At 41.9% G+C, this 24,586-nt stretch overlaps 1 protein-coding gene and 1 long non-coding RNA gene across 4 annotated transcripts in view; one reads left to right on the top strand and one right to left on the bottom strand.

Moving 5' to 3' along the window:
* LOC110475723 (uncharacterized) overlaps positions 1-24,586 on the top strand; it is a 100,706-nt gene continuing 76,120 nt past the window's right edge. For 2 of the 3 annotated variants that reach the window (XR_014952095.1, XR_014952094.1), the window contains exons 1-2: positions 1-3,427; positions 11,842-17,713. This is a non-coding gene — a long non-coding RNA (uncharacterized LOC110475723). The remainder of the gene's footprint in view (positions 3,428-11,841; positions 17,714-24,586) is intronic. The other variant, XR_014952096.1, reaches the window with a different exon arrangement.
* The window catches only part of NTF3 (neurotrophin 3), a 49,899-nt gene continuing 39,350 nt past the window's right edge, over positions 14,038-24,586 (bottom strand). The window contains exon 2 of the mRNA XM_021540068.4: positions 14,038-17,770. Coding sequence (XP_021395743.1) covers positions 16,976-17,770 — 795 coding nt within the window. The 3' untranslated portion in view covers positions 14,038-16,975. The remainder of the gene's footprint in view (positions 17,771-24,586) is intronic.

The raw sequence follows: 24,586 nt of genomic DNA, 5'->3' as shown, positions 1-24,586 counted from the left end.
CCAGGAGTTGCTCCTGCACAGAGCTTGGAGTGACCACGTTTGTCACAACAAGTGGCCAGGCTGGAATGGACGCTGCCTTATCTAACTGATTGCACTTGGGATGGCTCCAATGCTCACAGAGCCTTACAGATGCTTTTTGGAGGGAGGTTAAGCAAAAGACAGCTACCAGAGGATAAGCTGTTTCTGAAGACATTTGGCTATTGCAGCAAATTCACTCGCCAAAGAAAACTGGGTTCTATTTCTATGAGAACCCCTGGAAACATTTCTCCTGCTGTTGTCTGCTTGTCTCTGCTTTCTCAAGCAAGTGACTGTTGTCTTCACTAGATGGGAAATCTCTTTTTTTCCTCCATAAGGGCTGATTCTTTTGCTTCCTTGCTTTTCCTTTCACAAATATTACAGGTTTCTGCTGCCAGTTACTTTATCTCCTTCCTTATCTTGCTGCTTTTCAGCCAATGGCCTTTACAGAAATCTATTTACCTCTGTAAACCAGTGAAGAGGCAATTTCAGATTATCTAAACCAGGCAACTGTATGCTAAAGAGCACTTCCATTGTGTGCAGAGCCTTGCTGGACACATCCCTGGCTGCAGGAAGTTGCACACCAGAGATCATTATTGTGTGGGGGGTACATCACCTAATGTGGCATATAACAGCATTTGATACAGAAAAGAAGAAAAAAGAGAAATTTTTAAGCTCCAATACAGTAAAAAATCCAAATTGTCTATACATATTGAAGGGAGCAAAAATCCAAATTTTACACAATTAAACCAAACTTTAAAACAGGCTATAAAGGGATTTGTTCTATCAAAGCATGGAATAATCTTAATCTGCCCTCATGTCCAGGGACACACACACACTGTGAGTTGCTTCATGTTAAAGCAATGAAGAAAACTATTTTTCAAACTTTTTCCCTTTCTAACCAATAAATCTTTTGGTACCTAATTTTTAAGGAGTGTGTTCATGGAAAGGGCAGTCTGGCTCAGAAAGCAAAAGGCTTCAAACTCTCAGAAGTTCCATAGCCCTGTTTATCTGCTACCTCACCCAGAGATATTTTAAATAATCATTGAAACATTTCCTGTCTGGTTTTCTTATCTCTGCATGGTAATTTCTTCCCACCTGTACTAATGTCTTATGAGGAACATTTGTTTTAATGACAGGCTATAAAGAAGTCCTCTTAAGTGATTGCCTTTGAATTTCTATTATTAAGTCTTGAGATTATAAACTTAGCCCCATTATTGATTGCAGAATCCATGAATGTTTACCCTCTTAGTAATGTTTGAAATACATAATATTAAATGCAAAATTCGGGTTCCAGCTGCCATATGTTCAGCATCCATCAATCCACCTGATTTTCCTCATGGTTGTTCTTGGTTTTAGTATTCAGCCCATAGATGCCTTCTAATCTCACTCCAACATTGCTGCTGATCCAGTATGAATGTAGCATAAGAGAAAGCAGATTCAGGCCCAGATATTCATTAAGAACCCAATGTTAAGTTGCCCCTGGCAAGCTTTCATGGCATGTCAATAGCATGTAATCAGTCATGATTACATTAATATATACATAATCACATATTAACACTGTAAAAATATACGTATACAATACAAATATAAAATATGCATATACATAATTACACATTAACACTGTAATAAAGCTACAACCCACACAAAACACAGAGTGGGAACTACTTCAACTAAGCAAGGGGAACTGAGGTCTGGTGTCACCCTCACTGAGATGACTGGCACAGAACAAATTAGTGCTTACAGCAGGAGCAGAATGAGTCTCGTGACATTTTCAGGACACTTCAATTAGTGGGGAAAAAAACCCCACCACATTTCCTGAAACATCTTGCAGTGGATGAAACCTGCAGGGCAATTCCTCTGGTGCTAAGATGTTTGAGAGGGTCACAGCCTCCTGTGTCTGGAGGCAATCAAAGATGAGTGGTTTATGGGTTGTGTGCAAGTCTGATTTATTGCATACACAGGGGTCTATTTGGTGATATGAATTTAATGAAGTTTTACAAAGTAAAATATCTACGATTTTGACCCTAATGTTGATTTCATATTTGTAGAAACATAAGCAGGGCATAGAGTAAACTCAGTGTCAGGAGGAAAATGATGGCATCATCAAAACAGCTAAGATTAATTCTATTTGCAGGGGAAAATACGAAAAAAACACCAGGGTTTCAATTCTTTCAGCATTTAACTTGTTATATGATCCAGTATGAGCAAATAAATCCCATCAACAACACCATGTCTTTATTTTTTTCCAAGAAGGTTGGAACAAGATGATCTTTAAGGTCCCTTCCAACCCAAACCACTCCATGATTTTATGATTCTCTGGGTCTATGATTCTGTGATTCAATGGTTCTATGATGCAAAAGATGCAGAAGAGCTGCTTCAGACCAAGCCTGAGCCCAAATGTGTTGCCTATTCATATCCCATAACTGCAGAAATCCCCTTCTGACTGTCCCAAAGTCACGATGCCACCTCTCATGACAAAAAATGTTCATCATATATATTGTTTTGGGGGCCTTTGTGGTGTACAAAGATCTGGGGACACCACAGAGGCTCCAGTTGCCCTATGCAGCCATGCTGTGACTATCTTGGGCAGCAAAGCTAAGGGGAGACTCTCTTTTGAATCCTGCTGATATTGGTTTGGTGTCTTCACAATCTCCTGTGCCCTGCCATTGGGGTGTGTCTGCTATCGCTGTAAAATATTTGACACAGTAATTCAGCCACAGAGGAGAGGGGAGCTGTAAATCCATAATTAGAGTTATTTTCACTTGTTTTGAGCAGTTCAAAGTGCTTTGGAAATGTTTCAGCTAGATGGGCAGCTATTGTGGGTATCATGCTGAAAAACAAACTAGAAATATCGGGAGGAATACATGAGCAATGTTTGTTGCAATGACTTAAGATTTTTTTTTTTAGGGCGCATTGTGATTATTATATTCTATTTTCTTTCCTTTCTGGACTTCTGGAATGTGTCTTAGCACTCTTCAGAATAACTCAGCAGTGATGGCACCTCACTCCTTCTGTGACAGAGCTGATACAAGCGCTCTGCTGGAGCATCCCCTCCCTGGGTAACTTGGTGCACATCAGTAAATCGAGTCCAGGGCTGCACAGACTGAAGTCCACAGCAGTTCTCACGTGCTTAAAGACATGCTTCAATATTTCCAGGACCAGGGCCTGCCTTCCCCCCTTCCCCCAGCAGGGAATTGTGCTCTTCCAGAGGCTTTTGCCCCAGTGTGCTTGTGGAAATCTGTCCCTTTAAGTCTAGCAGAGCTGAACTGCTCCACTCTTCCCGTGGCCATTTTGCAAGTGCTGACTGCTGGGTGCATGTTCTGGTTAGTCCCTGTCCTGCATTTCCACATGCCTCTCCTTCCACCTCTGCAGCTCACACATGTGATGATCCAAAAAGCCTCACCCAGAGGTAAGTCTGGCTTTTCTTTTGTGTCTGATCAAGGTGAAAATGCTGTAACACGTTGTTTGTGGTATGAATGTCCATAGCTTTGAAAAATTATCTCTGTTCTCTAATACTGAAGAGCAGGGTCTATTCCAGGATGCAGCACTTTGACAGATTACATCGATTAAGCAAACTTCTGAAGGCTCTTTCTTTTGCAATCTGAAGGGATATTTTTGTTTTTCTCTGTAGCTCAGGGAGCTTCACTGTCAGTGGTAAATGCTTAAAACAGGTGCCTGACAGGTGCTCTGCTTATTGCATAAATAAAGTTCATTTTGCAGTAGTCTTGAATTTGAAAATACAAGGCAGAGGTAGCAGCTGAAGGTAAAAAGAGGCACAAGAGCTGAAGGAAACAAGTGTCAAACAAATGTCAATTCTCAGACCTCTGTCATGCGCTGAATCACTAAACAGCAGCACTGAATGTTGCCACCCTAGATACATCCCATATTATGTCAGCTAAAAATCTGGATGGCACTGAATGGTTTAAAACTAGTTCCTGAATATCCTAGTAATATGTAATGATACTGTGATAATGAGTATACTGGAATAATAACTTTGAAATAATAGTATTTGCAAGAAAAGGAAGTGAATTTGGAAGCCTGATTTCCAGCAGGAAACAAAAGTTTTAATTGAAGGAGCTGATAGGCTTGCCTACAAAATAATATAGCAGCAGGGGATTTAGAGAGTCTTTTTTATCAATGTGGTTAGCCTGCAGGAAATTCTTAAGTAAGCTCAGGAATCTACCCTTTTCTTCTGGAATGCCAACAGTTTATCCCAGAGAAAAATGTGAGTAGTGGCTATTACATCATAAAGCAAACAGTTACACTGCAAGATGACAGTAATTTTCTGCTTTGTGCCTCTTCCAAGCTTTTCAGGGGATTTAGTTAGAGCTGTTAAGACTGTGAGGCAGAAAACTGCAGAAGCTGTCCCTGTTCTTCATTTGTCGTGTACAATTGTTTAAAAAAAAAAAAAAAATAAAGAGTGCAGTAGTGGGGAATGCTGACCTGGCAGAAAGGAGAGTACAGGGATGAAGATAGAATCAGGTTCCTGTGCTGCTATAAAATGCAATGCTTGGGAAGTGCTCAGAGTGTTTTCAGCTCTTGAGCCTGGATCTTGTGACCTGTGATTCTTCTGTGGTGGTTTGAGTGTTTGCAGAGCTCACTCTCCAGCAGAGGTGCTGCTGACAGATGAGAATTTAACCCCTTGCAACAGCCATGGCCGCATCATGCCTGCCTTGTGTAGGTTGTGCTTCTGAAGTGACATACAGGAGAGCTCTGCAATCCTGAATTGTTGCACACTTCAGTCTCTGCTCTGCCTTGGGCCAGCCACTACCCACACAGAATCTCAGAATCCCAGGATGGCTCAGGCTGGAAGGGACCACGGTGGGTCATGGTGCCACCTCCCTGTTCCAGCGGGGCCATCCCAGAGCACAGGGCACAGGATTGTGTCCAGAGGGGTCTGGGATATCCCCAGTGAGGAGACTCCCCAGCCTCTCTGGACAATCTGCTCAGGCTGGGTCCCTGCCCAGGACAGAAGCTGTGCCTCCTGCCCAGGTGGAGTCTCCTGGGCTCAGTCCCTGCCCGTGGCTCTGGTGCCATTGCTGGGCCCCAGAGCAGAGCCTGGGCCCTGCTCGGAGCCCTCCCTGCAGCCAGGGACACCCAGGGCTGAGGGCCCCTCTCAGCTGGGGCTCCTCTCCAGCTGCACAGCCCCAGCTCCCTCAGCCTTTCCCTGCCAGAGCTGCTCCAGGCCCCGAATCCTCTCGGCAGCCTCCGCTGGCCCCGCTGCAGGAGCTCCATGGCCCTGCTGTGCTGAGGGGCCCGGGGCTGGACACAGCCCTGCAGATGTGCCACACAGGCTGGGCAGAGGGGCAGCATCGCCCCTCAGCTGCTGCCACTGCTCTTCCTGATGGCCCCCAGGACACCCCCAACCTTCTCAGCCCAGGGTGCTGCTGTCCCATGGACAGTCACAGCAATCCTAAATGGTGGGGCCAGGTTTTGTCCTTGGAGCAGTGGAAATGGTTCAGCTGGACACTGGGGCAGAATGGGAGTGCTCATCCCTGCAAGATCTGACATGCCCTTGGGTTTTTGAACCACTTCAAACACCATCAGCAGTGAAGGCTACTTTCTCATCTGGTGAAGGTGCCGTAGGAAGATTTTTCCATGTACTCGCAGCCCAAATGTTGCCTTTACAGGAAAGCATTATTTGGTGCAGCAGAGATGCCTATTCCCAAGTGCATGCAAACGTGTTTTGATGTGCTGCCTTCCTACTCCTTGGCCTGTGTTATGGGAACATCAAATTAGTGGGAAATCCTTTTAAAGCGTCTAATATTTCATTGTTGCTTTGAAGGCTGCCGCCCTGGCCTGTGGGAAAGGTGCCGTGCTGCCATCTCAGAGGTTCTGCCTTTCTCCACACGTAGCCATCCTGGCTGAGGGCCTGTTCTGATCAAGCCTTTCCATTCAACCACCTTTCACTCCAGCACCGAGGAGAACTTTGTTCTGCCTTGCTGTCCAGCTGTTATTTTACAGCTCCGTGTTCCCAGATTTAGGAACCGGTTGTATTTTTAACTCCCAAAATGTCTTTCCCATTAATGCTTTCCCACTTGATCTGCGTGGGTGGCCTTGCAGCTCCTTGGCCCCAGCTAACACTTAACCTTGGTCAGTCTCTCAGAGCTGGTTGATCCTCTCACCTGCCCAGCCCAGCTGTGGCTCGTTGTCTTGAATCCAATTCATCATCTCTATTGTCAACTGCACATTTGAGGGTTGGCATTTTGTCCCCACTGCCAAAAGTACAATGGAGTTGTCTCTTCCCCCCTCCTTGCTCTCTCCCCTCCCTCATTTGAAGCCATTTCTCCTGGGATTTCCATCTCTGTCCTATGAACCCTTTGATTTTTGGTCAGTGTTGACAGCTTTAACTTCATTTTCAGAGCTCACACTTGTGCTGAAAGCACCTGGGACTTCCCCTTGACAGAATATCTTAATTTGAAATGCTGGGATTTGTAGGTAATCCATACTAAGGACAAGTCTTCCAGCCCATTGGAAGCTTCTGGAATTACAGAGCAGGACCATTAAAAAAACAAACAAACAAACAAACAAAAATCTCACATGGGATAAAAAGGGAATCAGTAACTATATAAATGTACATTTACCTGTGATGAGAAATGCTATTTTTTAATTATTTTAAGGGAAAACAAATTCCATTAAGCACTGGATTCATGTTTTCTGGGCACTGCACTTCATCAGCCTCAAAAATGCCTCTTAGTCAGCCCAACACACTTTCTCCTTATAAGTAGTTCCTGCTTTTAGCCTGTCAGTGCATGTTGGACCAGGAGACAAAGTGGTCTGCAAATAAGGTTGTGATCCTGACAGAAAATGAGTCTATATCCTTATTTTGTCCTTCTTTTTAAATCTTTGATGGAATTCACCACTCCCTAAGAGAGGGGTGCCCATCCTGCAGCATACATGCTGTTTCCAGCTGGCCAAAAAATTCATCTCACAGTCTGGTTTTGGCCACCTTTCTGTAGAGTGCCCCACATTTTATTGACAGACAAATAGATTCAGCTGGAGAACTAACTAATAAGGACAGAACAAGAAGTTAGCTGGGAGGGAAGAGAGATGTGAAGACAAGTGTTAGTGCTGTCCTGACAGCAGTTTGACAGCTGCAGGGACAGATATTGGTCCTTTACTTTTAATACCTCTGGACTTCCACAGTGAAAGATCTCACCTACCCTGACATCGAGGATGACATTAAACAGCATTTAATTCTGTGTGTTTGCTCTAAATCTTCCAAAAATTTTGGAGCTGTCTAGCAAAGACTTGGGGAAGCATAGGGCTTTATTGTAGCAACTTGCTTAAGTCTTGGATGGAGAATGTGGATGGCAGGAGGGATAAATTCAGAGAAATGCTTTCTTTGGGAATGCCACTAGAATATTCAGTCACTGAGGTGGCCTTGATAACTTCACCCCAGGTTTGAAGGTGTTCCCACAGTTATCCACAGGGTGACTTTCCCCCCTGGCATTCCCAGTTATCTCTGCATTCCCTTTCTCCAGCACCCTGTGCAGGCAGTTGCATTCACATCTAAGTCCATTTGAAGGACTTTTTTCAAGGAAGAATTTGTGAAGTGCTGCCAAACACTTTACTGCTAATTTTGTGCTTTGATTTCTGAAAACAATGGATGATCAGTTTTATTTGGTGTGTTCTTTTCATTGCCCTATAAATCCATGGTGTTTTATTGGCCATGGTTCAATTATCAAGCACATAACTCAGGACTCACTAGAAATTTTTTGAAGCTTTTTTCAAACTTCCATGATTTTTGGATCAAGCCTAAAATGTTTACAGATAATCTTTTGTACTTCTTTTACCCTAGGAGTTTAAAGCAAAATTTGTAGGATGAGAACTAAGAGGCTTGATCATATTATTGTTCCATTTGGGGCTTTCTTAGTGAACAACTATAAATTCCAGGAATAAAATCACTAATGAACCTTATTATTACCCTGATCCCTAAAAACATTTGAGCATGTGCTCAGCTTTAAGCACAGGGTTAATCTTACCAACCAGATTCTTGACAGCTCTTTTTCCTTTAAAATTGGACATGAACTTAAGGGTTATTTTGGATCAAGACTTATGAGCAGAGTGAATTAAATCCACTTTAATGCAGACCAAGCTATGGAACTGGCTCTCAGTAACTCCTGATTTTTTTTTTTTGTTTTCTTTTTTGTTTGTTTGTTTGTTTGTTTGTTTGTTTGTTTTTGGGTTTTTTTATTTTTTTGTGGGGTTTTTTTGTGGGGTTTTTTTTGTTGGTTTTTTTTGAGAATGAAACTATAAACCACTCCTTCAGACACTATTAGCAGAGACCCACTAAATGCTTTAAGCAGAAAAATCTCCCTTACAGCAAAATTTTAGCTCAAGCTATTGTATTTTATTTTGTTGGGAAATGAATGGATTTTGCAAGGCAGAGGGTGATAAATCCTCTGAGAGGAGAAAACCCCAATTACTGCTATTATCAAAGGTCAGCTTATTTTTTTCCCTAAGTTTGCAAACTTCTGGATTTTGTTTTTCCTCATTTTCTGCTTTTCTCTGCTAAAGTTGTTTTTTTCTAAAAAAGTTCTGGCTTTCCAGTGAATTTCTTGATATCAGCTTTTGTGTTATGGTCTGAATTCACCTCCTGAACTGTAGCTATTCACTCGTGGAGCCTGCACTGTTCCCACTGAGCAAACCATTTCTTGTGGCAACGGAATATTTAATAAACAATTCATGGGAGAATGGATGACCTCAGGGCTGACAGAAGTGGACACTTCAGATTATGCTTAGGCACTGTAAAATCTCTGGTATTTATGCAGATTTTATGGAAAAGCACATGAACAGAAAAATCTCAAGGAAATTTTCCTAGTCACAAAATTTTATTGAAGGCGGTAGAGGCTTTAAAATTCAGAACCTGATGCTAAACCATGATCAATCATTTCAGTTTCTTTCAGGTTGTAGTTCTGGAATGTTTCTAATGTAGTAAAAGTTATTATGCTAATTATGCTCAATAATACCTACTGAAAAATGCCTGGGAAAGCCAAAAACATGAAGTCTCTGGTGAACTAGAAAGAAACACACTTGGGCACCACTGTTCAGCAGGACTGGGATGTTTGTCTTTGCTCCAAATAAACTGCTGTTGCCTAAAACAGTTTTGTTTCTCAGCAAGAGCATCTTCACATACCCTGCAGAGTGCACATGCTACCTTCCTCTCCCAGTTTTCTTGTGCTGGCAGTAGTTATGGATTTCAGAATTTAATTCTGAATGCCAGCACCTGCACATCTAACTTTGATTTCTCGTCATTTCTTCAAACAAAACCAAGCCACTGAAGTTCCATCTGAAGCAAGAATCAGAGTTGATGTTGAATTCTCTGCATTGTGGTTCTCAGGGAAGGTTGCTTAGCTGGTGGCATGGAAAACCCACAGGAGCTGCATTGAATCAGTCTGAGAGCCATCAACAATATCCCCCCGAGCAGGGCAGAGGTAATTTAAAGCATGGAAGTGTAGGTCCCTGTAATCTATGCCATTAAATAATTCCTTCACGGGGCAGCAGCGACAAGCCACACAGAAATTGAGAGTCTGTGCTCACACAGAGCCCAACCACCTGCTTTCAAATGTCACAGATGTAATTCTGAGCTTTATTGTATCAGTAAAAACTGGGACTAATCCCACTGAAGTCAGACATTAAACCTGCATGAGATCAGAATGAAGCTGAGTATTTATTAGTTCTATAAGTGATTTAGACACTTTCCACTATTCACATATTTTTTTTTCCTGTGCATTCTGGATTCAAATAAACTGTTCAACAGCAAATGCTGCTAAAAAATCCCACCAGATTTTGCCTTTCATTTTGTGAGCCAGGTCCAGACCACTGCAGCATTGTCTTGAAATTTCTTACAGCTGGTTTATGAAATGGCATTACAGATCCTTCTCTTTGAGATCCTGTGGATGGAGATGAAGGGCATGCCCTGGATCAGCCTCTGCAATGATGGACTTGTCCTTGTGCTGCCTTTTCCTGACTGTTGTGAATGGAGAAGTCTGTTCTGGAGCTGTTCTGTCACTGATCTCCCTTTAGGGTGCCACTGTCACCCTCGAATCTCTGTGGGCACTCAGGAAAAGAGAGGAAGGAGCCACAGGGATTTTTGAGCTCCTCTCCTCAATCCAGTCTCGGTACGGAGGTGCTTTTTATTGTCAGTCACATGCAAATCCTGCCTGAATCAGGGTCTCTGTCAGGAAACTTCACTACGTAATTTTGTAGTGAAGGGAAAATAGATCACTGAAAAACTCTATGAGAATTTTCCTCTTTCTGCCTAAATTCTATTCTCCAGCGCCCTCATATCCCTCTGAGAAAATTACAGGCTGAATGCCCTTTCTCAGAAACCCATATCATCCATTTCTGCAGAGAAAAAAAAAAAAAAAAAAAAGCCATGGGAGTTTGAGACAAAACTGTTCCCATGAGAACTCCCTCTTGCATAATTGCTGTTATCTGATTATGGTGGGAGAAGGGGTTTTTTCACCTTTACCCCTGCCTAGGACAAGTACCATGTCCTGACGCCAAGTCTCAGAAATCCAAGATTATTGACCTAGGGAATAAATGCCTCTGAGTCAGATCCTGAGATCAGGAGGATCCTGAGGGCTGCATGTTATGTCTTTGAGAGATCTAATTTTCAAGGAGACTATGTAATAATTATTGTCCTATCCATCTCCCACTTCTTTTTCCCATCAACTCTACAGCTGACCAGATTCTTTCTCCTGAAGTCTTCAAACGTGTGATAGCATAACATAGGCACTGTGAATGTGGCAGCTGAGCTCTCACTCTCTGCAGAAAAAAAAAAATCCTTCCTGGTAGTTTTATCCTTAGGACATAAACTCAGGGATCATGCTCTGACCTGAGATTTGGCTCATCTGTTGGGGTTATTTTGAATGCTCTGTCAGCAGTGTGGAAATGAGCAAATTTCTGTTTTCTAAACTTAATGGGAATCACATTGAGTAGATTTGTGCAATAAAAAGATTACAGAAATTATGCTCCATGTGAGCAGTGGGCTGTGTCACATACAAATCTGACTTGAGATATTTGTAGTAACTTGAAAAAAGCTGTCATTTGATATTTTAAAACATATTTAATCTCTGAGCCTGAGAAACCGATTCTGTCATTTTCACACATTTGTTTTCACTCTCTATTGTACAAGTGTGGGACTTGCAACTCTTACATTGCTCAGCAGCATTAGAGCCATGTTTCTGCTTCATTATCCACAAAGATTGTCCACCACAAACCTCTACAAGCAGTAAGTTGAGGTGGTTATTTAACAAAATATGGTGTGTAAAACAAAATCAGGATTTGTATTAAAATTCCTCTCTGAGACACTGAGAACATAAATATGACTGAACAGAGGTTATTTGCTGTGCTAGACACAGTATTTTGCTACATATTTCCATTTACAGGGTTCTTTTCTTTTGTAAATTGCTGCTAAATATATGTGTACTGCTCATACCAGGCAGTTCAAAACTTATTTTAAAATCTAAATCCCTGGAACTAGACAAAGTAATGAGAAATTTTTATGAGCTTATGTTAAAAACTTGGTTTGTTTTGTGTGGTGGATAATGATAATGGGCTCCCCCTCCTGCATTCAATGTGGATTTAGTATTTTCTGAGCCAAATTTTGCCCTCACTTAACAGCTTCATAGTCCTGAGTGCTGAAAACAGGGGCTGCACAGGGCAACTGAGAGCAAGGCTTCATCATTTGTGCTCAGTGAGCGTGGTTAACTCCTCATCAACACAGGGGGATTAACCCCAATTAATAGAGGTTCATTTTGCTTTTGAATTGCTGCTAGAGATGATCTAATGATATTTATTTAACCCTTATCATAGCAGGAAAGAAGAGCCTTTAATCTGATGTTACAGTTGAACAGCTGAATTCTTCCTCGCTTTCCGAAATCTCTGCAAGATGTTTGCCACCCAACAGCTCTCATTCCCTGCATGTTTCAGCACTTCCTTTGCTGTCCTCACACTCTCCATTGGAATATTTTTGTTTAGAGGAAAGGACCATGCTACCTGCCTCCTTATCAGCCTCTCCTGGATGAATTAGCTGAGCTTTCAATGACTCTGTCTGCTGTCTGTGACGCAGATGAAGAGTGACAATGTGCTGTGTTTCAGAGAGGGCCAACGCTGCACCCACAGCAACCTTTTACAGAAGGTATACCCAGATTCTCACAAGGCATGTTTATGTGAACTGAGAAATTGTCCTCCTGCCAAAAATCACCCCTGGAAGTGCTCAAGGACAGGTTGGATGTGGCTCTGAGAAATCTGGTCTAGTGGAAGGTGTCCTGCCCATGGCAGAGGTGTTGGAATGAGATCATCTTTAAGGTCATTCCCAAATCCAATCATCACAGGATATTCTGGGCATCTGAACCCTTGGATGTGCAGAAAGCAAACCTTGATCACCACCAGCCCTTGATCATGCAACTCAACACTGAAATCAGAGCAGGAGATGTGTGAAGGTGGAAGCAAAGATGGCACAGGGCTGCCTCACTCTCTGTGCTCCTTGGTTGTTGTGTACACAGCCGCTTCTCAATCAGCCTGGTCATGATCTCACCTATTGTGTGGGTAAGGCCTCCAAAATAGGACCCTGTGATCAAAATGTCCGGAAACATGAGGTCATGACATCAAAAGGCCAGTTCTATGATGAAAGTATGGCTTTCAGGTGCCGCTGGCTTCAAAGCTCAGCCCTAAAACAAAGGAGAAATCTATATTTGGGGACATTCATGCAAAGCATTACCATTTGTTGTTCATCAGAGGTGCTAACGCAGCTAGAGATTACCAAAAACAAACAAAAAAACCAAAAAAACTCAAAGGGACAAGAAGAAAAAGGGAAAGAAAGTTATCCAGGTCATGAATGTAATGTTCTGCAGGAAAAAAAAAAAGCTTTTTCTTTTTTTTTTTTTCCACAGAGATTAGCTAAATCTTTAAACAGGGATGTCATTGCTGAACTCTGTGATCACCTGGCCAGAACTGCAGGGACTCACAGTGGTAGTGAGTGGCTGACTTTCCCGGGAAAGTTTTTTGTCATCCTCATATTGCTTGCTTTTTTTACACCACATCTGTGCTTGCTTCGTCATTCTGCCATCTGCTGTAACAAAATACAGACAAAGCATTTCAGAGAACAACCCCTCCACACTTTAAAATGCTCCAAGCCGGAGCACAACCTTTTACTTCTCACAAGCTGTAGTGCTTATTATCTGATCCTGCTCCTCCTCCTCTTCCTCCTCCTCCTGCCCCACATCCACGATGAACTACACAAATTTAGCAAGCATGGAGAGCACAGAATCCCATTGCTTTTGCCACAATGTTTCTATTAAATGAAACAAATGTTCCTGCGCTTGACTTCACTGCGCAAATGCATTCGCTGAGAGGTCAGAGATAGCAGGTCGTTATAATGCAATTTTTAATTTTGAAACTCCTGATCAGGCTCATTTCCTGTTTGGTATTGTCTGCAGATATACAATGCAAAAGCCTTGGGTTACTAAAGAATTGAAATAACAGAGTATGAGCAGAGTGGTTTTGAGCACACACTCTGTAAAGTCCAGTCAAAGTTTCTTCCTGGTGCAGCCGCACAAATCTCTTGGTAGCAGTAAACTCCCTGCACAGACTTCATTCCTGAACACATGTTCAAAGGTGATAAAATAAATGCAGATGGTTTTCCAAAACCTCAGTGGAGCATTTTTTGCTGTTACTAAATGGACTGGAAAAAACTAGGGGGAAAAAGCGGAGAAAATACAGTTTGACACAGACAGGCAATTTCAGAATAGCATTTGGTCATTTGGGAGAAAATCTAAATAAAATGTGTGTTTATAATGATCTATTGGCAAAACAATATTGACAGAGCATCTGAGCTGCCTAATGGAAGTGATTTTTAGAATGCTTAAATTAAACTGGCGTTGAGAACTGAATATTTTGTTTAATTACTCAACACAAACAAAAAAAAAAGAGTTGGGTAGGAATTTTGAATTCATTGTGCCATGACCAAAGTCGACAATAAAACCATCCCTGGCTACAGTGAAAAGAGAATTAGACCTTAACAAATTTATTACAGGCTTTGTTTACAAACTCATTACAAAATAATACAGCATCTTATGGGTACACAGGATTTACAGGAACGTGTTACTGATGTGCAAGATTGCTTTGCTCTCTGGTTGAGATCTGCAGGTTTTTCTTCGCTTGGGGCCTGATCCAGCTTCCACCAGAGAAGGTGAGATTTTTTTTTGTTTTTTCCCCCACTGACTTTAGTGGAAGCTGGATCAGATCCAGGGGGTAACACTTCCGCTCATTGTTTTCCTGGGGTGGGAAAGAGGCAGCCGGTCTAATAACCGTACACACCAGGCTCCGTTCTCATCTCATGTGTTTCAGATGACAGGCATATTTACTCTGAGACATTTTTGCTGGCTGCTTGTAAAATAATTGTTAAAGTCAAAAGTCAAAGACCAGTTCCCGTTACTGGATTTACAGTGGAAAATGACAAATGGCTTTCTTTGAACCTTTAAAGAATGCACCTCCCTTGATTTTCAGTGAGCAGAAATAAAGGCATCAGAATCAACTCCGATGTTGTCTACATTGTTACAAAGCTACATTTTATTCCCGTCTTCAACAGATTTTCTCTGGATTTACAGTAACAAAATCCGGAGAAATGGATTTATGTAAACAAAAGTGGCATCCACACTGCAAGAACAAGGTAGTTTCTAATTAATGGGATTCCATCAAGCTAAATTGGTCTTACCTTCTCTTCTTGCATGGAGATAGACCTATGTGGCACAGTGACACAAAGAGATCTCTAAAGTTAGTGATCCATAACTATATCAGCTCTCAGTTGCACCCAGCATCTGCAAATGATCTTTATTTGGGAACTCAGGGTGTGAAATCAAGCTTTTAATTTACAAAACAATCCAGTGTGGCAGAAAAATATGCTCAAAAATATGCTTATTCTCCCAAGCTAAAATGGTTAGTTAAACTTTCCTAAAGTAGCAAATGCTCTGTGGGGTTGGGTTTTTTTCTTTTTGAAATTTTTGCCAAGAAATGAGAAATATTATAATCAGATCTACCAGATACTGAGATCCTTGTTATATTACATCCTCTCATTTTAATGACTGCCTTGGTATTGAACCTCTGAGGTTGCTTGAACCAAATTGATTGAACCAAAGCTAGAATTTAGTGCTGGAGGTGATGATATTTCCTGAGAGGGTAAATACCCTGGCCTTATGCTGAAAATTAAGATGGTTCTCAAAAGCTTTGGTTCCGACTTTCCCTGAAGAAAATACCCACGTGCTCCAACCTGGCTTTCCAAGACAGGACTGTTCCAGTGCTTGGCCTCAAGGCAACCTGTCCAGCTCCCTGGTGGTTTTATGGTGTGCAGCACTCTCTGTAAGGGATTAGGGAAGACCCCACAGTTTGCTGCCTTTCATGGCCTGTTGCAGATTTGAAGCTGGTTTTCCAGGAGTGAAAGCTGTATGAGCAAAGGCATCCTGCAACCTCGTGTTTGAGGGCTCTGATCTCGTTTCCATTTGCGATGCTGAACATGCTACGGCAGCGCAAGCTGTAGCTGTAAAACCCTCAGAAAAAACATGGGGTAAAACTTTCTGAATAACTGGTATTTCCCAGCCCTGGCTGTGAGTTGGATCTATCTGGACACAGATAATGTGCAGCCCAATCTGAATTCTGTTCCTAGCCATGAGCTTTCGTTTACTTCCTGGGACTGGGATCCCATCCAGGGCATTGTACAGCTAATGTCTAATGGGACATCTCTTCAAGAAGTGTCATTATCCCAGTGGAGCTATATGACAGTCCACAGAAGAGTCTGAGGTAAATACATGCTAGCACATTTATCTCTCCTAAGCAACAACTCATGTTTAATTGGGGAACTTCAGTATGACTGCAGACTTCATGTATTTTAGCCACCATCCATTTCATGTTCCTGTGAAAGGTACCAGGCTTCTCGAGCAGTTCAACACATTTTCCCCCCCGTGAAAGATGGAGAACGGATTGCTGAGAAGGAAACCTTCGTATGGGCATGTGGCTTTGATATCCATGTCAGGATATCATATCTTTCTTTACCATGATTTGCAAGCCAAGGGCTCTTTTAAGGTTAAGACACCACCAGCTTTGTTTCTAATTTAAAAACTCAGACAGAGAGGAATGATCCAACAATGCAAGCAGAAGATAATTGATTCATGTGAGGAGGAAGAGGCTGATCACAACAAACCATCTTTTATGTATTATAGTAATGATCCATTTAGACCAGTTCTTAGCTTCACCAAGTTTCAGATACAAATATTTCAGATTTTTTCATATTTTTTCAATGATGCACTGGCCGCGTTAGAAACAGTTGCAAAACAAATGTGCTTCCAAAACACAAATGGATGTTCCTGGATTACTAGCAGCCATTCTGGATTGCTAACAGAGGACAAATGGTCATTTCACCGGCAAAACTGGCGTAATACACAGAAACTTTATTTTAGGGCTACCTGATGCCTGATAATTTGACATCATCTGCAGGCTACAACACATATTTTGGTCCTATTTTCTTTTTTTTTTTTTTGGTGGTGAGGAGTCAACACTGCAGATCCAATTAAATATGAATGTATAGAGCAGGGAATATAAATATGTACACAACTCTTGGAATTGATCTGATTTTTAACAAGTTTACTAAATGACAGTCACTGGTTTGACAATACTGAATGAAAAATACTGATTTTACAGATTTTACAGGAAAGTTATGGTATGCTGCTGACAAGCAGTGTCACAAACAGTCTAAAAAAACCCCGGAGTTTGCCACGGCAGAGGCACACACCCTTTGCTCTTGTTTATTGAGAGAGAAAGCTTATATACTGTAGATTTGCTGAAGTTTAATAAATAAGGTCAACTTATAATATATATAAAACAATATAAACATTTATATGCTACATGCATATCATATAATTTAAAGTAATAATTTATATAGCAAAGAGATGCAGATCTATGTTCTTCCTATTTTCCTGGACAAGGCGCACACGCAGGAGGTGTCTATCCTTATCCACCTCCAGCCCACCAGTTTGTTGTTTTCTGAAGTCAGTGCTCTGACATAAGTTTGGGATGTCTTGCATTGGGAGTTCCAGTGCTTGTCATCGATGCCGCGGCAGCCGTTTTTTACCGGTTTGGCCTCTTTACACCTCGTTTCGTAAAAGTATTGCTTAACCGGAGAGTTGCCCGTTTTGATTTCTCCCAGAACAGTCACCTGGTGTCCCCTGATGTCGATGGCAGAGGATTTGTCCGTGACCCACAAACTTTCACTGTCACAAACGGAGTATTCCCCCCGGTGGCCCCTGTGCTCCGCGTACCTTTTCCGCCGGGAGGTTCTGTTCACCACCACGGAATTCCCGATGTAATCCTCCATGAGGTACAGTGGCGGTGGCTCCAGCGGCGTGTTGTCACTCAGGAGGACTCGGGGGGAGTTGTAGCGTCTCTGCTGCCTCAAGAGATCTGTATCCACTGAGATAACTGGCTGGAAGTCTGATTTCACATTTTCCTCTCCGTCCATGTCTTGCTGAGTGTCTGTTTTCTGCACCGTGTTTTGATAGTTTTCCTTAATGTCTACCATCTGTTTAGAAAGCTTGTTTTTTAAAATGTCTGCCTGAATGAGTTTAATAATAAGAGAATTTATTGAATCTTCTGGCAAACTCCTTTGATCCATGTTGGAAGACTGGATGCCACGAAGGTAAGCGAGAAATATCACATAAAACAAGATGGACATCACCTTGTTCACCTGTAAGATCTGCAAAGAAACAGAGAGTCAATGTTAAAACAGTCCAAGAGGGAGGTTTGCTAGAGGCTATAAACATGAAAATTGGGATGTTTTTTAGTAACATCTAATGTCTTTAAAGATACATATATAGAGGCATAGAAATAGGCTGTGTGTTTCTTTGAAGATTCTATTTGTTATACTTCATAATGAGTGCAACTCTTCTAATTTTTTTTCAATATTTCATCTATACTTTAGGCCTTGCTTTTCCCCTTTTCCATGCATAGTGGCATATGTATCAGTTAAGCCCTTTCTCTGCAGAGGTAGGTGGTTCTTGGGATAGTATGGCCAGGGCTTGGCAGCAGAGAGAGACCAAGTTACTTCCACAGAGTTTATTCCACAGAGAAATTTAGTTTCAGAATTGCAGGACAGGCAGAATAGAAAACTGTCTTACTGTGTACAATGAAAAAGTTCTGACTTTGCTAACTGTTGTCAGGTTTTGTGTGCTGAGATCTCTCAGACCCACCTAGTTCATATTTATCAAGTGGCTTCTGTTTAATGTTACCGTAAGAAGGAAATAAATCCTGTGTTTCAATAGTACTTTTGGTTTTTTTCTCTTTCTGCTAAGGGAAAGGGTTCTTGAAGGAAAATGATGCAGCCAAATCAGAAAGTGGTTATTAGGCATCTATAATACAAGTGTGGAATTCAGATGGACACACTGACCATTTTTTGAGTGTTGTTTGCAAGATTGGGGACTTCTTTTTCGTGATTTCTAAAGAAGTTGCTTTATTATATTTATATAAGGTGAAATATAATTGACATCAATTAGAAATATTCAAGGACAGATTGAGGACATCCCTCTTCCTACCATCTCCTAAAATGCAAAAATCTTGTTCAAAGATTCCGTATTTTGAAAACCATTCCTATAAATGTGCTGCTTCATGGTACTTAGCCATGCACTCCTCTATATGGTTTCCTGTGGTCTCCTACCAATTCAACTTTCTGTCCATATTCTAGAAGCTCATTTGTCACTTCTTTTTAAGCCTTTGTGTCATCTTGTTTGTGTAGTTGAGAGCCAGGAGCTCTCAGCTCCTGGGAGGTGGTTTTTCTCCTTGTATATTTGGACACCTGTATATTTGGTATTTGCATTAATATTTAAACTAAATCAATTTTCAATGTAAAATCCTAAGCCACAGATGTGAACCATTCACTTCAGAGCACACCTGTTTATAAATTTGCTGCACAAGTAGTGGATTGAAGGAGAAAACACAAAACTCATCTTAGACCATCCTCAGAGTCTGTGATAAACCCTGACTGTAGTACTGCTTCAAGTGACTCAGGAAAGCCTTGAATTTGATTTTCCTGCTCTTCAAACACATCCACCATGTGTCAGAGACCTCTGGCACTCTGGGATGAAGGCACAGAGTCATAGACCATGGGACATATGGAGTTGGGAGGATCCTGAGGACATCATCCTGGCCAATCTCACTGCTCACAGGAGTGTCAGCCAGAGCAGCTTGCAGAGAGGTGTGCCTACTGAGGTTTGGAATATCTCCATGGATGGAGACTCCACAACCCTCTAGACAACCCATTCCAGTGTTTCACCACCCTTAAACTTAAAAAAAATGTACATTTCATCTGTCAGCGTGTTTCCTATATCTAAATTTTTTTCCCATTGCCTCCTGTCCTTTCATGGACACACCTAAGTAGACCATGGCTCCATCTTTATTAATACCTCCTGTGAGGTGTTTTTACACTTCAGTAAAATCCCCCTGGGACTTCTCTTCTGCAGCATGAACAGCCCTAGCTCTCTCAGCCTCTCCTCTTGGTACAGTTGTCCTAATCCTTAATAATTTTCATGGATTTGCTTCTGTACTAAGGAGACCAGAACTGGAGACAGCACTCCAGATGTGCCTCTCCAGTGCTGAGATATGGGGAAGGATTCCCCTCCCTCCTGAACAGAAAAATTTCCACTTAAAGAAAAAAAAAAATCACCATTTTCTGCTTAAGAGGGTGAGCCATTTTCTGTTTCAGAAGGCAAAGGAAAAAAAAAAAAAAAAAGAAGAAAAAACCTTTAACTGAAAAACCTTCTGTCCACTCTAAACAAAACTCCTTTTTGCAAGATTTAGTCCCCACTTCACAGTTTGGAACAGCAGCAAAATCAGAGCTACCCTCTGTGGATATGTGAGCTGTCCTTTTATGGACAAGAAATGTGTTTTCTCCATTCTTAGTTTGTCACAGTATGAGTTCACCTAAATCTAGACTGTTGCTTGCAGCAATGTTTTGCTTTTGGTGGGGTGGGGTGGGGGGGAATCAAAGATGTTCAGTTACCATACAATTACTGTCATACCTGAATAAATACTAACTTAATGTAGATGGATCTCAGAGCTCAGACCTTTCTGGATAAAAAATTGCTGTGCAATTTCGCCGTCCCTCAGCATCGGATTTGCTTTTAAAAGCAGTAAAAATATTATTAAACAGATGCCATTGAGCAGATTTCTCATGGCACCCAGAATCCACGCACGGGACAACACAGGAGCCCATAGGGTGGTGAGCAAAGCCCTGCCAAGGCTCAGCTCAAAAGCCAGAAACATTATTCATGCCAACATGCAGCTGCATGCAATCCCTGCTCTGCTCAGTCTCAAAACGAAGTGGCACTAGCAAAACACACAAGTTGGAGCAGGTGATGAGGGGGGAAATGTAAGGCTGGAGTTCCTGCAGGCTCTCTTTAATGTCATGCTGCTCACAGAAAGGAAGGGCTGGGGACCTGAGATCTGGAGAAGCTAAAATGAGCTGGTTTTCTTCTCCATTTCTCCATTAATGAGAAAAATATTGAAATGTATTTTCCTGAACTTCATGTGAAATGTCTTATGGATTTGGTGGGAAAGATGTTAACTTTGAAATTCAAACTATAGTTTGATTTATGCTCCACAGATTATTTGCTGTAAAAGGAAAAAGGTTTCAGAACAAATCTTTATGTTTTTCTGGGTGCAAAACTTTGACAGAAAACACAAAGATTGGTGAGATTACAGTTTTCAGAGAATTCCTCCAACCTTGCAGTTTTAAAGTGCTGTTCAAAAAGTTCCAGTCCATGACTAAAAATTGTCAGGCTGTCCATGAAGTCCAGCACCTTAGAGTATGTCAAAAGCACTATTCTAGATAGGAGAAATGAGTGTACTTGGAAAACTGCAGCTGGTTTATGGCCTTGGCTGTAATATGGTTATCAGGCACATTAAAAGTATATTTGTTTGCAGGTCTGGGGAGTATTGCATTTGATGAATGGCTCTTTGCCCAAAATGGAACATCATGCCTGTCTGAACTGCAGATAATTTGATATTTATTTGGCATGGGTGTTGTTAAATCTGTAAAAAGGAAAGGAAAATGTAAAACATTAAAATGTTTATCTTTTCATATTTTCAAAGCAAGTAATTCTGGTGTTTCTGGCCCTGCCTCTAGAAGTTCCACAATGCAATTCACAAAGCAGAACAAGTGCTTACTCAGTGCTGCCCAGTGAGTAAATTATCTGTTGAGGGGACTTAGATTGCAGACATGATTTCAGCATATGTGTTCTGTCTGAGAGAATACTGACTCAAATTCCAGGTTCCTGGGGGGCACAGGATTCTGTGGACCTCAGCAGAATCTACTTCAGCATAAGCAGCTTTTTCTTTGGCTTTTTGGAGAATGTTATAAAAATCTCCCAGCAATTCAATCCTTCACATGATTTTTTTCTGCCTTTTGTTGGGTTGGGGATCCTTTTTTTTTTTTTTTTTTTTTTTTTTTAATTCATATTATTTATTTCAAGTGGAAAGATTTTGCCCAAGCTAAATTATTTGTGATGCTAGTGCGATATTTTTGTTGTTCTTCATGGTTCTTGTAATTTTCCACATGTAAATTCCTGACAAAAGTTCATTTTGGCTGTGTTTGTGGCTGGTTTAGACTAAGCAAATTTGACTTGGAGATTGCTGACATTTGTGGCTCAGAGGGGAAAAGCAAAGAGTACAGAAAAAAAAAGCTCATGCATTGAAAATCTGATTGATCTCCCAACTGTGGCTTAGCTTTACCCTATTTCAATGATTTGTATTGCTGCCTATCAATGCAGTTTTAGCAGGGTATTAATTCTGTCTGAGCTAGGTGGCTCAGGGAAGCTCTACATTTAGGAGAAGTAAATAAGCTTACCTCTTCCTTCCATTGATAAATTCAATCCTTAATAAACTCTGGCAAACCATTTGCTGCTCTTTTCAGACTCACCACTTTATGTAGTAGTGAAAAATTTAGTTTAGTTTTGTTTGTGGTGATTTAAAAGATATGTGTATAGCTTTATCCTAGTCAGTATCAGACCATTCCACACAGGGAAAGAATGAAACATCATTTTAAATGTTCTGCAGAAAGCATGAAATCCTAGCACTGTGAGAGACTGCCCAAGTATTTACTTGTAAGTCACTGCTAAGAGGAACTGGAATAGAAGGAAAACTGACTGGTGAGTTTTACATTCAGCATTGTAATACCCCACATGATTTATGTAAGCCAGCTTGAACTGTTTGGCACTTTCTACAAAAATTTAGGAGCAGCTTCTGTTCTTTAGACCAAGCAACTAATGATCCTTTGTGGTGGCTGACAGCTTTTCCAGGCTTTTAACAAAGAAGAAAGTGTAATTATTGTCACTGTTTGCTGAACAAGTCATGGATTCCCCTGTTGATTCCCTCTTCCTAATGACTATGTTGGAAAGAAATGCAGCCCTCTTCCTCTGTGCTTTGGGGGACATGGGGAAGGCATAGAACAAGAAAAGAATTCGGAATGTTGAAAAAGGTGGGACATAACTGTGTCTGAAAATTTGCAGTGTTCCAGGATAGTAATCGACTGCTTGTACAAGATGGATTTACGAAGGTAGGTTGCTGCAGAGTGCTGAATGTCACTGCAGACACTCTCATGAATGCTTTCACTTCTCAGGATACAGAAATTCCAACACAGACAGATTGAAGTTAAAGCTTTCACAAGAGCCCTCTAAGAAGCTGAAGAATTCAGAGAGAAAATCAAGTGATGGCAGCCTGAGTTGCTAACCCTCCCATCCTGTGGGGCAGCCAAACTGCAAGTTAGCCTGAGGGGATTTGAAACAAATCCATTCCTGTGGCACACTGGCAGGGGAGTGCACCTGAGGGTGAGCCCACCAAGGTTTCTTCATCTCTGCAGCAGCTCAGAGGTGTTTTCATTAATTTACTCGAGGCCATTTATCAGAGAGATGCCACATATGAGCACTGAGCCCCAGTAGCCTCCAGTGAATGGTATATACGTGATTTCTTATGGAAATGGAGTTCACCCCACAGAGTCATTGGCATTTCCTCTTCAAATGACTGGCTGAGCAAAGCACAGCAGGACAGCTGTGCACCTGAGCATGTAAAACTCCTCTGCACTTGGAAGCGACCCACAACATTGTGGGGGTGACCACGACGCTGTTGGTCCCTGGGGAAAGCTTTCCCAACTGGTGACATCTTCCTGAGGGCCAGTTTTGTGAGAACACCTCTGCTGCAAGGAGCAGTCTGTGCTCTGAGCTGTCAAATGAGCTGTGTGGAGTCACACAGGTGATTGCAATTGCAGGTCTGTGTCTACATTTGATCCTTCCACAGAAATATCTGTATTTTTTGGAGATGAAGAAGAGGCTGCTGGACATATACCTGCCTGATTCCATGAGAAATGTCAGGAGCAGTTGCTCTGTGCTTACCTAGATCTTTGGATTGGCTGCTGCTTCTCACAGCTTGTGCACAGTGAATTCTTGTGAGGTTTTGGCCCTGCACCTTCCTCCCCTGCTGTGGGAATCCAGAGCTTCCCTCTGGCTGCCCTGGCAGGTCTGAGACCCTGGCAGGGGTCAGGAACCCCCCTGGACAGAGCCCCCAGAGACACTGTCTGTGATCTCTGTCCATGGAAAAGAGTTTTCAATCTTACAGGATGAATTACAAGCTCTGAGTGTTTGATATAAGTAATAATTAAGTGAGGCACGGGTGCAAAAGTAAAATTTTAGGATTCTAGATTAGGGGTTCAAAGGGGACAAGATGGAGAAAATTGGGTGTGTCTTGTCCTTTTTCTCCTTCTTCACGCCCTCCATGTTTCACTGTGGTGTTGGCATTTTTCTGTTGGTTCAGGCTGGGGACACACTGTCCAACGTAGGTGACAGATACTGGCACGTTATTGTAAATCCAGCCCAGGAAGTTTCTGGTATTTAATGTTTGTAACATCCCACTGAGGGCAGAGCCCCACACGCTGCCCTGCAGGACAGAGCTGGGCAGGGCAGCAGAACATGTTAGAGATAAACAGAATAAACAACCTGGAAACCAGCACAGACCAATTATGGCTTCTGCTTTGGCAGCAGGGCTGAAATACAGAGACTTTCTACAATCTCAGAATCATCAATACCACAGATTCTGACACCAACACCAGGGCACTTGAGAGCTCCCTGGAGGCATTTGGCAGTCCCCAGCATCCTCTCGCAATCCCACTGGGGGACTGCACTATTAATAATATCCTGTACGATATCACCAGTCCCAGCTCCATCCCCAGGTCTAGAATCAGCTATAGGAGTAGGCAGCCTTTTCTCAGTCACAATGAGGTCCTTTTCCATTCTAGGTCCATCCCTCACTGACACTTCTGTGACATATTTACATGTTTACACCTGTCTGTCTATGCCCCACTGCCACGGTATCATTTTGCATGAAGCAGCTGACTGATTAATCTGTGTACTGTGGAGGTCAGAAGGAGGGGTTTGAAGGTTGTGATCCCAATTTCCCTGGTGTGTTGGAAGAGTTTTGTCACATCTTTGTTTGTTAATTTTTATATCTGCAAAGGATGGAGCTCTATTGA

The sequence above is a fragment of the Lonchura striata genome, chromosome 1A (assembly GCF_050655825.1).
Source record: "Lonchura striata isolate lonStrDom1 chromosome 1A, ASM5065582v1, whole genome shotgun sequence".
NCBI classification, from domain to species: domain Eukaryota; kingdom Metazoa; phylum Chordata; class Aves; order Passeriformes; family Estrildidae; genus Lonchura; species Lonchura striata.
This window is presented reverse-complemented; position numbering and strand designations above follow the sequence as displayed.